Source organism: Elaeis guineensis, chromosome 11 (assembly GCF_000442705.2).
Source record: "Elaeis guineensis isolate ETL-2024a chromosome 11, EG11, whole genome shotgun sequence".
Classification (NCBI taxonomy): Eukaryota; Viridiplantae; Streptophyta; class Magnoliopsida; order Arecales; family Arecaceae; genus Elaeis; species Elaeis guineensis.
In genome coordinates, this window is record NC_026003.2 from 98,187,706 (window position 1) to 98,200,808 (window position 13,103).

The 13,103-nt window shown below is 36.3% G+C and overlaps 1 protein-coding gene across 4 annotated transcripts in view; it reads left to right on the top strand.

The window, feature by feature from the left end:
• The first annotated feature begins 1,013 nt into the window (after nucleotides 1-1,013).
• The window catches only part of LOC105031965 (actin-related protein 9), a 64,083-nt gene continuing 51,993 nt past the window's right edge, over nucleotides 1,014-13,103 (top strand). For all 4 annotated transcript variants that reach the window (XM_010906269.4, XM_010906270.4, XM_073245397.1 and 1 more), the window contains exons 1-6: nucleotides 1,014-1,124; nucleotides 1,268-1,340; nucleotides 1,752-1,870; nucleotides 2,038-2,097; nucleotides 2,190-2,255; nucleotides 7,331-7,433. In XM_010906269.4, the coding sequence (XP_010904571.1) occupies nucleotides 1,122-1,124; nucleotides 1,268-1,340; nucleotides 1,752-1,870; nucleotides 2,038-2,097; nucleotides 2,190-2,255; nucleotides 7,331-7,433 (424 nt within the window). In that variant the 5' untranslated portion in view covers nucleotides 1,014-1,121. The remainder of the gene's footprint in view (nucleotides 1,125-1,267; nucleotides 1,341-1,751; nucleotides 1,871-2,037; nucleotides 2,098-2,189; nucleotides 2,256-7,330; nucleotides 7,434-13,103) is intronic.

Genomic DNA, 13,103 nt, shown 5'->3' on the forward strand with positions numbered 1-13,103 from the left:
TTTTTTCATTTTTATGTTTTTATAGCCACAGAAGTCTAAGTGAATCGAATATTAAATCATTTGATCAAAATGATTTTTGGAATGTTTATTAAATATATTATGTTTAGATACATGCACATAAATCTTATTGTTTTATTAATAGCTATACTTAAACTGAACCAAATTCCAGTCAAGGATCTATTTTTTATAGGTTCATATGTTTCTCATCATAAAGAAGTTAGATGGAGATTCTTCATTATTTTCTTTGACGTATATTTTTTTAATCTTGCATTTAGACTAGAATAGTTGTCTAACATGAGAAGGTAATGATTATCTAAAGAAAAAATTACAAATAGAAATCACAAGCAACATATGTATTATATATTCATTTAATTTTTTGCCTTTTTTTTTTTGCTTTGACAATACTATCTTTTTTCGTTAGTACGGGCATTTATGGATATGTTAGACCTCTATTTCATATTATGCTAACATTGCTAAGTTTAGACATTGACTTACTTATATTTTAAATATATGTCTGAATATTTGTTTTCCTTATACATATTATTTGCATAAAGAAAAAATCTATGAAAAAATCATCTTTACAAAAGGTTATGAAAGGTTTTTGATGGTCACCATGTAAAGCATAATTTTATATATCTTAGTTTACAAGAAATGCTATATATCAACTAAAAACATGTAATTAGAGATTGGTGATTATGATCGGAAACCATGCTCATCTACTAATAATCAATACATGCTTTATTTGTACCATTTTATTTTATTTTATTTTTTGAGTAGGCTCTTTTTGCTAGATGAAATTTTTGAGTGAAGCTATTTATATAAAACTAATTTAGTTAAAAAACATAATAGTTCAAAATATGTTCGGGGATTTTACTTCTTTCACGTTAGTGCTTTAAAATAAGAAATCAAGTCTATCTATTGGGATGGAATGATTGGAATCACAGCCATCTCTCAGGTGGGCCTCCTGTTTCAATAAGACAGCGAAGTTGTTATGCAGTGCCCGCATAGTACTTTTCTGCTCGTGTCGGTTGGGAAAGAAGGAATCGCGACACGGAGGCTATAAAACCCTCCAAATTGCGCGCTTGCTCGCTCTGCAACACTCTCGTTCAGCCATCGCTGCCATGGTGAAGCCTTGCATCTCTATCAAATCCTCCTCCTCTCCTTCTCCGTCTCAACATCCCTATTCTCTCCCTTCTCTTCTTCTCTAAACATAAACCCTAGCTCTCTGATCTCTTTAACTCGCCTTTTCTCTCTGTTCTTTTTTCAGGATTACCTCAAGACCGTCGTTCCTTCGCAGCTCATCGCCGAGCGGGGCTCCAATCTAGTCGTCATCAATCCAGGTGCAAAACCGTAACCCAAATTTTCTTGTCCGATGATCTTGCTGCTTAAAAAGAATGACGAAACGACGGAACCTTTCCGTTGCTTTGATGGCATTTTGAGTGGGTTCGCCCCCTCCTTTCTCACAAAAACAAAAGATACGGAATCTTTTGTGTATATTTTTGATTTATCCTAAATTTCTCGTTGATATTATGTTTTCTTGGCGAAAATCTGCCCACATGTTCTCTTTCTTGGTCTGCCTATTAATTTTTTCCTCATTGTGATTCGATATTTTGAACCCCCCGCCCTCCCCCTTTACAAGTCAGAATTAATAACTTCTTGTGTTATCTACCCTTTTCTTGACTGCTGATTTTTGGTTATACGATGTTGTTTATTTACTAATTGATTGAACAATCTTTGTGTTTTATATGAAGGCTCGTCAAATGTTAGAATAGGCTTTGCTCATCAACAAGTACCCTTTAACATTCCTCACTGCATTGCTCGGCATGTGAAGGAACAGAATGAGGGGCCAAAGAAAACTGTGCAGGATCAGGTAATGGAGATAAGAAGTTAAAATTGTTGTGCAAGTGGATCTGGTTAGTAAGAGTGCTTTCTATGATATGATGACATCTAATTTCTTGCTTCCACTCTCTCTCTCTCTCTCTCTCTCTCTCTCTCTCTCTCTACTTTTCCTTCTTTTTTTTTTTTTTTCGGTTTCAGCTGCTTAACTCTGAAGCAATACCAGCACAACAATTGGAGCGTGAGAAGGCTTATGACATCGTATGGAAGAATAAACTATCTTGCATTTTGTGTTGCTCTTTTAAACAATTACACCTTGTCTGCACATAGTAAGGGTTGCCTTCCAATTTCAGATTGCATCTTTACTAAAGATTCCATTTCTTGATGAAGAAGCTGCACATAATTCATATCCGCTTAAGGTATGTCCACATCTTGATCTAAGCAAGATTGTTTTATTGTAAATATGCAATTGATGGTTGCAAACCCCACCTAGGAATCTTGAAGTTGATATCAACATTAAGGGAATTCATTGACTGTGTCCAGGGTAGGGCTGAGCAAATAACCAAAATCCGAAGAAACCCACCCAATCCGACCCAATAAACATCGGCTTTGGTCGGTTGAAAGACATAAATAGGGTGGAATCGGGTTGGGATTTGTAAAAAATCAGTTATTTACGATCGGATTCGATTTTTACACTTTTAAACCATATGAAACCGAACTAAACCGATGTAGTATTTCACAAACTCATTTTTATTTTGGGACGGCATCGTTTAGACTTCAATACTTCATTCTAAAAAACATCGCTTCATCTATTTGGACTCACGAGAATATTAATGTTGAATTGTTGATGGAAGTACATCAATTTGAGATAATTTTAAAATGAAAGTTTTCCGATGTAGTTGCTTTCAGATGAGTAAATCTTTCATTTTTCTATTTTATTTTATAGAGGTTCAAAAATAAGCTCAAAATTTATAACTTATAAGGTTTAGATCATTTTTGCATTAAATTAACAAAAAAAAAAACAAATAAGCTTAAGTGGGCCAACATTGGATTTAAAATCAATATTGGGTCAATATTGAAGTCCAAATCGACACAACCCACCCGAATCCGCTACAAACCGTTCACTTCGGTTTCAAACGATTTATACATGATAAGCGATTGGCAGCGGGTTGAATTTTGTTCAATCTGATTGGGTTCGATCGGATGAAATTTTTCTCTCAACCTGACCGAACTCGCCCCATGCTCAACCCTAGTCCAAGGCAGAACCAAAATCATGCAATTGGGTGGTGGGTGAAAGAAACTTAGCCGCGCCTATCTATTCTCTTGAAGACGCCCTTTCATAATTTCAGACACTTTTAAATTCATGATTTCGTACATTCTTTTATGCTTAATGATCCTACCAACATTTTTTTTACTTCTTTTTTTTTTTGGTCCTTTGGGTTCTGGAGGGAAACCCCACAAGAGAAGAGGAAGTACCTGGGCTAGACATGAACCCAGGAATTGGACCAGGAAAATATCTAGAGTGAGGTAGTCGGTGTTGGAATCTAGGATAACACTACTCAAGACTTGAACCCTTGATCCCTTGCTTGTTAGCATGGGGGAGGGGGGGTTGTGAAAGCATAATGACCACTGAGTTGATCAAAGATTGTGACGATCAAGCTTTAGGTCAAATCAGTTATTTGATTACTAGTGTCCTATTGACTGCTAAGATCAAACACTAGTTTGGATGAGTTATTGGATTGTGTTCTACTCAAAGATGGAATCCAGAAACTTAGGCAACACTTTTGGTGGATCATTGTCATCCCAATCCATTTGAGATTTTAGATATGCATTACATGATTAGTATCTGTGAATCTAAGTAGTAGTACATATATATGATTCCTCTGAAAAAAGGAGCCTCAATAAATAAGCTAAGTTGGGGCTATAAATCTGAAAAGAAAATCCTACAATCCTTTTTTCCCCACTTAAAGAGTTTCACAATGCAGATAACCAATCTCATAAGTAACTTATTTACATAAAATAATCTTGTATTGTGTCATGGGAATTCAATGAAATTAAATGTTGGTTGGTGATCATTCAGCATGAGCATTCGTAGTATACATGCATGTTTTGTATACAAAGATGACTCGTGCTAGTAAAAGAGATGGTAGAGGCTTTATATAACAAAACAAGAAATAATAAGGTCTTGAAAAGATGGCTAGAAAAGGTATTGGGAGGATAGTAGAGAAGAAATAATGTTTAGATGAAATAGATCGCCGCTTACTATTGGAGAAGAGATGAGACAATCATGTAAATCACTGGGGAGGCACATAGAGGGAGGTAGGCATGAGGGCAAAGAAAGTGATGGGTAAGAGCAAAGTTCTCAATTTCTGCTGAGATCAATTAGATCAAGCTGAGATCAATCCAAAATTGACCAAGCTTTTTGGTTTTGTGAGTTTTTTGCTTGCCTTTGGCTAGTTTTGTTGATTTTGATGATTTCAGCTGGTTTAGCAGTTTTGGTTACTTCCTGCTTGGTTTAGCTATTTCGATGGAAACTGCATTTTTCTTGTTTAAAAAGTAAACATTTACATTTTTTTGATTCTCTCTCTCTCTCTCTACTTTGTTTGTTGATTAGAAAGCATTATGTATTGGCACAGATTTTTTTTTCCTTAATTAGAAGTTTTTTTCTCTTCATAAAGAATTAAATGGAACAGTAAATGAAATAATTAAATAAAATGGATTTTATTTCGATTGGTTTTTTCTTACTTAGGTATGGTACTAAAATCAAATAGAATGAAAAAAAATACTTAGATTGTCTTTTCTTGCATAGGTGTGGAATTATATGAAATATGCTGAAATATGCTTAAAAGGGTTTTCCTTGCTTAGATGGTTACTAGTGTTATATTCTTGGGGTACTAAATAGATATATTTAATTAATTCTTACCATTGTGTACTTGTAATTTTGTGCTCGGTTGAATGATGTTTGATCTTTATACTTAATAATTTAGTACAATCTTTTTATGTTTTTAATGCATGAAACTTCAATATAGACATATATTCCTGGTGCAGCCTAAAACTACCCAAACTGCTGAATATGGTCTTACACTCTTACATAACTCAAAAAAACAAAAAATGATGTGAATAAATTTCTCTTGGTCTCTTTCATTTTTTCTTGATTTTCTTTTCTTTTCTTTTTTTTTTTTTTTTTTTTTTTGATGTTCCGAGTGAAGCTTTGAATCAGAGCAATACTCTTGAAATCGCTAAAACCAAACCTCTACCAAGGGAGTGAAATTGAAACTCAGTTTCAAAACCTTGGTTAAGGGGATGTCCTTCTTTGGTTGAAGTACAAATCACATGGGTTTCCATGGTTGGTAATAAAGACATTTATTATAATTTAAATTAGCTAATTTAGGTATTCCATATTTTGGTAGGATTCCATTTAAAGTCCAAAATTGTTTGGAGAGATCAAAGTTTGTTTATTAAGAAAGTAGATTGAGTTCCATGGAAAGGGGAGAAGGGCATAACCAGATTGCATGTAAGCCGCAAAGGGAATTTATGAAATCTATTGGGAACTATAGAAGCTGATAGTATCATATTTAGTTTAGGCTAGGCACTTTAATGTAATAAATCACATCTATTGTACATATGCATTATTAAAGGTGAGGACTCAACACAATGCTAAAATTGATTTATATTCAAAAGGATCACTAGTGAATGCTGAAGGAATTTTTAGAATTCTAGATATTTTGTTGATGTAAATTAATGGCAATGTTCAGTGTGAGAGCATTGCATATTTCTTGTGATAAGCTGTTGCAAACCAATCAATCAATAACTCATATTTTTGATTGTTAGATGTATGGATTATATATAATATACCTCAACTGGGTATATATGTCTTAGACTTTTGTGTAGGATTGTCATATGTGATGGGTCATAGGGTAGCCTAGGGGTTGTATTGATTATTGCCTCACATTTTCGGACCCATAAAATTGTAGCATCATGCCAGCATTTTCGCATTAAATTACATGGTACTGAGGTTTTTTGGATTGCCATGCCTCTTCAACAACTTTGGAATCATGCGATGGACACTCAAACTTTTTATTCCATAGCCTTTGCTGGATTGGTAAGTTGAGTGCACTCTTTGGGATTCTTTGCTAAGATGCCCATAAAATCTATTTTTTGAAAATTATGTAAATGCTTCCTAGCCATGGGAACTATTTTGATTCTACTGGAAACATGACATTTTGACCCATTTCAATGACAAGGTCACACATAACATTATGATAATTGAAGCCATTTGAGAACTTGGGTTACAGGTATAATAGACTATAGCTTCTTCTTCTTGATCCATGCTGACACCACTTATTTGGTTATCCTTGGTGAGTTCTGGTGGCTAACGGTAAGATTAATTTCAGCTGGCAAATCTAGGCTTATCTCACCTGCTATAACACTTAATATTGATACTTAAGCAACACCCTTCTGCTTTCTATCAAGTTGACAGAGAAATTTGTCATTTTCTTTCAAACAGCCAAAAAGAACTGATATTGCTTTTTTCATCATTTTTAGTGCTCCTTGTCTCACCCCCTTGCTTTATCTATTACTAGAGCACGTCACTTTTTTTTTTAGAAAAAAAAATTAAATAAGAAAGAGAAAGGATGAGATCCCACCAAATAAACAATAAGGGCTGGGCTAGAAACTTCAACCTTATAGTTCGCATGTACATGTTTAACCAATTGGGTGATCCTATGCGTGTGGTCTTGAAAAATATGGAGACGCAGGGCAGGAAAATGTGCACGAACTACTCTAGCATGCATGGTTTGGTAGATGCTGCGGGGAGAGGAAGCACAGATGGGCAGCATGCCCGCACAAACAGGAACTGGAAGAGTTGGTCTTAAGTATTAGAATAGATTTTCATCCTCTATTCTCGGTATTCTTCTTGGAATTAGCTTGATATCTAGCTGTTCATTTGTGGGCAGTGTAGGAGAGAAGGTCAAATTTCCCTCTTCATAAAATTAGAAATGTCAGTTTATGAATAAATTTGCAGGTGGCAAGATTCTTTTTTCTCCTACAAAACTTTTCTACAAGATTTATACATCTGAAGAAAGAATATAGATTTACTTAAACTGTGAGATTTATGAGTTCTTACCAAATGGCTCAAAATGCAAAAATGAAATCTTCATCTTGTATTACTCCAGACCAGTTGATATGGGCATACTTGTAATAAACTTTATAATATTATAAAATATGGGTTCAATACATGTTCCTTTGGTTGTGTCTCGTTGTTACACCACTTTCTGCTATAGTATTAATGGGCAATTCTGATGCATGTTGACATATGCCAAAATTTGAATGCATGTTTGAACCTTTTATGACTCTTCCATTGTTCATGGAATATTGTCTGTATTCTGTTTGAACCTTTTTCTTTAAGAACTCAGTTAAGTATTCATGCAAATACAAATGTTTGACAGATTAGTTATACTCTTATGCATATGAGATTGTGTACATTGCCTTGCAGATGGGTAGGGTTGATGCTTATCCTCCACATCAAGGTAAAAGCGATACTACTTTCACTTGGACAGATGTTAGGGAGAAAACACCCAGCTCAACTTTGGCTGCAGGTAGTTTTAAAATCTACATTTTCTGGTTATACATGTTTAATTTTATAATTCATTTTTGATTTCATCTTTGATTTATGAAATTCGTAAACTTTCCACTATAAAGTTGTTTGACATTTGAATTTTTTTGATTATCTTGAATTTTTTTTAATGTCTGTCTTCATTAATTAGCTTTCCTTCTAAAGGATCTCCATTTTCTCTCTCTTTGCCCCCACTCTCCCCCCCCCCCCCCCCCCCGGGTCAACCCCCAAATTATTTGCCTTTCCCCTCCCCCCCCCCGGGTCAACCCCCAAATTATTTGCCTTTCATACTTCCATGATGAAAATTTTGTTTGATATTACCTCTGTGCATGAGGAGCTCCTAAAATTTAGGGACTTAAGAAACTTATGCTATTGCTAGTAGTATTGGTAAGATCTAGATTAATTAAATATTGTAGCTATTTCTTAGTAACATTTTCTGGCCAATCTAGTAAAATATCATTAAATCAAAATCAAGAATATTGGATATTTCTTCCATGTCTTTGATATATAGATTTGTATATGGTTTCAAATCCCAGTGGGATGTTAGGATGCCAGGTTAGGTACAATCCCAAGTGTCGTGGTGGGACTGTCTCGCCATCATCCCAACATCTTGATTGGCGTGTCTTGGGACATTTTCTGTCCCAAGTATCGGGATGGGGCTGGATGGTGGTATATCTCATTCCACGGAAAAATCAGGATGGTCTTGTTCCATGAGATTTAGAACTTTGCATATGTATATATATACATATATATGCATATGTGCGTATATACATACATACATATATATGCACATGTATACACAGATACACACATATATGTATATATACATATACATACATATGTAATGCACATATACATATACATTCATATATAATACACATATACATATATATACATATATAATGCACATCTATACATACATATAATGTCTTTTTCTGATGTGAATGTATATATAATTCTGTATATTCAGCATTTGAAATATACAATTACATATCCATGTGAATGTATTTTCTTCATCATCAATGTCATGAAATAGAAAAAGGGATAGTCCGGTGCATGATGCTCCCACCATTGCGCGGTTTGGGAAGGATCAGATATATGTACCCTTGCCTCCGCATCAAGAGAGGTTGTTTTCGTGTTTCGAACTTATGACCTCTAGGTCACAATGGAGCAACCATATTACTGCTCCAAGGTTCAACGGTAAGATTGCTCTACTGTGACCTAAGTGTCATGGATTCGAATTATGGAAACAACCTCTCCGCATGTAGAGGTAAAGCTGCTTATAGTGGACCCTTCCCAAACCCTGCAATGATAAGAGCCTTGTGCATTCGAATGCCCTTTTTGTAATTGTTGTCATGAAATATCAAGTTTGTCAAAGAGCAATTCTTAATTATGGCTTTGCCCGTTGCATAGAGATTGAGATTATCTTGCCAAAGCGGAAGAATGTCATTATTGCAAAATATTGAATGGATTTTTTAGCACTTTTGTCACTGCATGAAGTTTGATCCTTGCATTAGAAATAGGTTCTAGTCCAACCAATCTCCTTGATTTGTAAGCATTGTGATTCTAGTCATCTTTTGTGAGTGAAAACCTACCATTTGGCCTTGGCTTTTTTCCAACAGTTTGCATGACAAGCACCCCATCACATCACCCTTCTTTTAGATGAACTTATTGTCACATCCTTTTTCCTATTTTTTCTCTCTTCCTATCATCATCCGATAATTTTGTTGAGGCTATTATGAGAAGTCTGCTCCTACCTTTTCTTTTATTATGGCCACTGACTTGCAATCTTGTTGGTGAAGAATGGAGCCTATGGAGTTGCTTCATGCAATCTTGTGATCTTCTCCTAAGTATTGGGATTTGGTTTAGGGTTAGCATTTGGATTGACATTTTCATTAACCAAGATTTTAAATCCTGTGGGTTGGCTGTCCCAATTTTTTCCAGAGAACATGATGCACTGCTATCTTGCCCTATGCCAACACCTGGGACAAAGGTTGTCTCAAGATGTGCCAATCTGGATGTTGGGACAATAACCTAACCTTTATTTTATATCAGTACATTAGAGATTTCTGTTTAAAACATTACTTGAGCATTGCTCTTCATCATTATTTTTTGGCTTGTGAATAATTCTTATTGGGGATGATACCTTAAAAACAAGCTTAAGATGGCATAGCTACTATATCGTATAGTGATATGCAAATCCTAAACCAAAATCCTAATATTTAAGGTTCATAATCTCGGTATTGGTACCATGTTGGTATAGAGTTGGCACACCTAGTATGGGGGTTTGCTTGGTGTATCGAGACTGGATATGCCTCTTGTACCAAGTCTTTGTTTGGTGCCGCTATGATATGGTACACTTGGTGGTGAGTGGTACACTTTGGTATGGTGTACCCTCTTTTGAGTTTTGCACTAAGTTGATCCAAAACTAGGGTGGAATTTAGAATTTCAGCAAAACTAACTCACAGGGATGTTTTTGTTATAATTGAGCAATGTTTGCCCATTTTTGGTCATTTCTTTAGTTCTTTTAATCACAGCATCATTTTTTTATCTAGATTAGATTGATTATGGGGCTGTAAGAAGATTTAAAACATTGTAGCATTATGTTCTATTAGTATTCGAAACAGGATTTGCCATACCGGGCCGAATTACCTGGTATGGGGCATGCCGAACCGTCCCGGCAGGGAACCGAGATGGTTTCGGCATGCAAAATGGTACATGCCGTTGCCGGAAGAAAAAGAGAGGAAGAGAGAGAAATAGAGAGAGAGGAGGAAGGAAGAAAAAGAAGGAAGGGGATCCGCCGGAGGGGCCGTCGGAGGCCCCTCCGGCGGGCAGCCGTGGCCGTCGGGCGGCGGAACGGCCTCCCGTGGCTCCGCGAGGGGAACAGGGGCGGATCGCCCCTGTTTCTCGAATTTTTTTTTTTTAAAAGCTTTTCAAAACAAAGTCGGCAAGTGGTTTGCTGACTTCACTTAATTAAGTCGGCAAACCACTTGCCGACTTCATTTTGAAAAAGTTTTTTAAAAAAAAATCGAGAAACAGGGGCGGATCGCTCCTGTTCCCCGTGCGGAGCCGCTGGAGGCCGTTCTGCCGCCCGACGGCCATGGCTGTCCGCCGGAGGGCCTCCGGCGGCCCCTCCGGCGGATCCCCTTAGTTCTTTTTCTTCCTTCCTCCCTCTCTCTCTCTATTTCTCTCTCTTTCTCTCTTTTTTTTTTCCGATTTCCTTCGTCGGTTCGCCTCGGTTTGGAACGGAACAGAGGCGTGCCGTATTGTACCGCTGGCCGGCCGATCCGGCCATCGGTACCGGTACAGAAAACCTTGATTCGAAATAAAGTTTTTGACATGGGTTTGTCTATCTAATCTCATAGAATATAGATTGTCTTATATTGGACTAATTACAAATAATAAAGTAATATATTGTGATCTACATAATTTTTTTAAACATCATGTGCACTAGAAAATAATGTAGTTCAAACCCAACAAAATAGTATGTCTAAATATTTGGAACAATTTAACATTATTTAAAGTGATACCTAGTTTATTTCTTCCTACTTTATTTTCTTTGTTTAAATTTAATTGATTTTTCTTTTTATATTGTTAACCAAAACCGTTTAGAACTAGCCGAAATCATCCAAACTATGGAAACTGCCTAAATCAAAACTTATCTATACGGGCTGATTTTATAACTAAAACCAACCTTTTAAAGCTTGATTAAAACTACGAACCAAGGTTTGTAATCTCTTATAGTACCGGACAATATGGGAGTGCCTTATTGTATTGGTAGGGTATAGAGACTTGGTACATCCTCCATATCAAGTGTTGGTACCAAGTTATGTACTATTTCAACATTTGGTGAACCAAGATATGCCATACTGTACCGAACTGGGTGATACAGGACATATACCATATCGTACCAATTCGGTATCAGTATGTGGTTTGGGGGGGCATATGGACACTTGGTATGCCTAATCGGATATGTATCAAGTGTACCGACATAGTAATAGGATGGGTTGCGGTAATGAGACGGCATATCTTGTTTTGTACTAGTTAGGTACTAGTACAAAGCCACTACCAATATTGCAAACCTTGCTACAACCCCATATTATTGACATACATGTCTTTTTCTTCCTCTAGCTTTAATCTTTTCAATTTATTTTGACAATGAATCTTTTTATCGAAGGATCAGAAAAAAATCGGTCCGGATCTATTGCGGGAATGATTTGGAAATTGGAAGTAAGAATATGATTGAGAGTCTAAAATTTTTGGTTTTGACTTGATTGTCTATTGCACTCTAGAGATGACTTATGTCACTTAGTGTATGAGGTCAAGTAATGAGCAAAATTAAATGGAGAGCTCCAAGGAGATGGGAGAAGGGGGAGAAAAAGGAAAGAGGAAAAGCAAGGGATGGGGAAATATTTCACTTTAGTACTCAAACTTTATTCTATATTTGTCTTTCAATTTTCAAGTGTCCACAAAGTCATACTGAAGAATCCTGAACTTCATTAATTAACTTCAAAGACTAATTCTGACACAAAAGGTACCACAATAAGACTTAAAACATGACTAGACTCAAATCTGACATCAGTGGCAAAACTGTGATTTCAGAAGTTTCAACAACCCATCAATGAAAAAGCAAAATTCCTCCATCTGAGCAAAACATGACTAGACTCAAATCCGGCATCAGTGGCAAAACTGTGATTTTAGAAATTTCAACAACCCATCAGTGAAAAGGCATAATTCCTCCTGAGCTCCATTGTCCATGATTTTTGAGCTATGAAAGGCTTATCTAGTGCCGGATCCTTTAGTTTCTGCCTGAGCTTCAAAGCCTTCATGGCTTGACATTGTTAAGACCCATTCTCACTTGCAGCAGATTTAGAATAACAACTTCGCAGTTTATAGGACTTGGTTTTCTAAGTGTGATCAGATTACGGTTTAGGTTTCTTCTAAGGATATTTTTGGGTTGCATTGTGTTTAGAATCTTTGTTTGCATCACTAATCTTGTTCTTCTTTCATCATTTGCATTTCATGTTTGTGACTATCATGATTCACCCGCCATGTTCGTAGCTTTTCTTGGTTTTACGTATTTTTTGTTCCCCACTTGTTTCACATGTTCACTATCTGTTGCATTGTTGTCCCATTCTCTGTTAGTGCTTTAGTCTGGTACTTCGTTGTTTTCTAGATTGTCCTAGTTCTGTGGCAGGCAATGTCGCTTAGACCTTATGTTTTCATGGTACCTTATGGCCATGGAGTGCACTTGCTGCTGCTTTGTACGTGTTGTATTTCAAGTTCATGTTAGTACAGTGCATTTTCCAGACATCCTTTGTAGTCTGTCTCTGGTCTTGTGTCATGGCTGTAGATTGAGCCTAACTTGCAATTCTGTGTCTAAGATTGCTCCATCTCAGTTTCCAACTTGCATCATTTTCTTTAGGTGCCCCTAGTAAGACAACTTCTTGATTACCAGGCATTTGTTGATGGCTCAGTTTTTTTTTGCTGTGTTTGGTGAAAAATTTTCTTCTCATTACTGAACCACATGTGAAATTCTACTGTTCTAGGCTTCTAGCATCTTTTGCTTGTGATGTTGCATTATTTTACCATGCCAGTTTATGCCAGTGTAAGTTGACTTTGCCAACCAACCAACCATGTTCAAATTCATCAA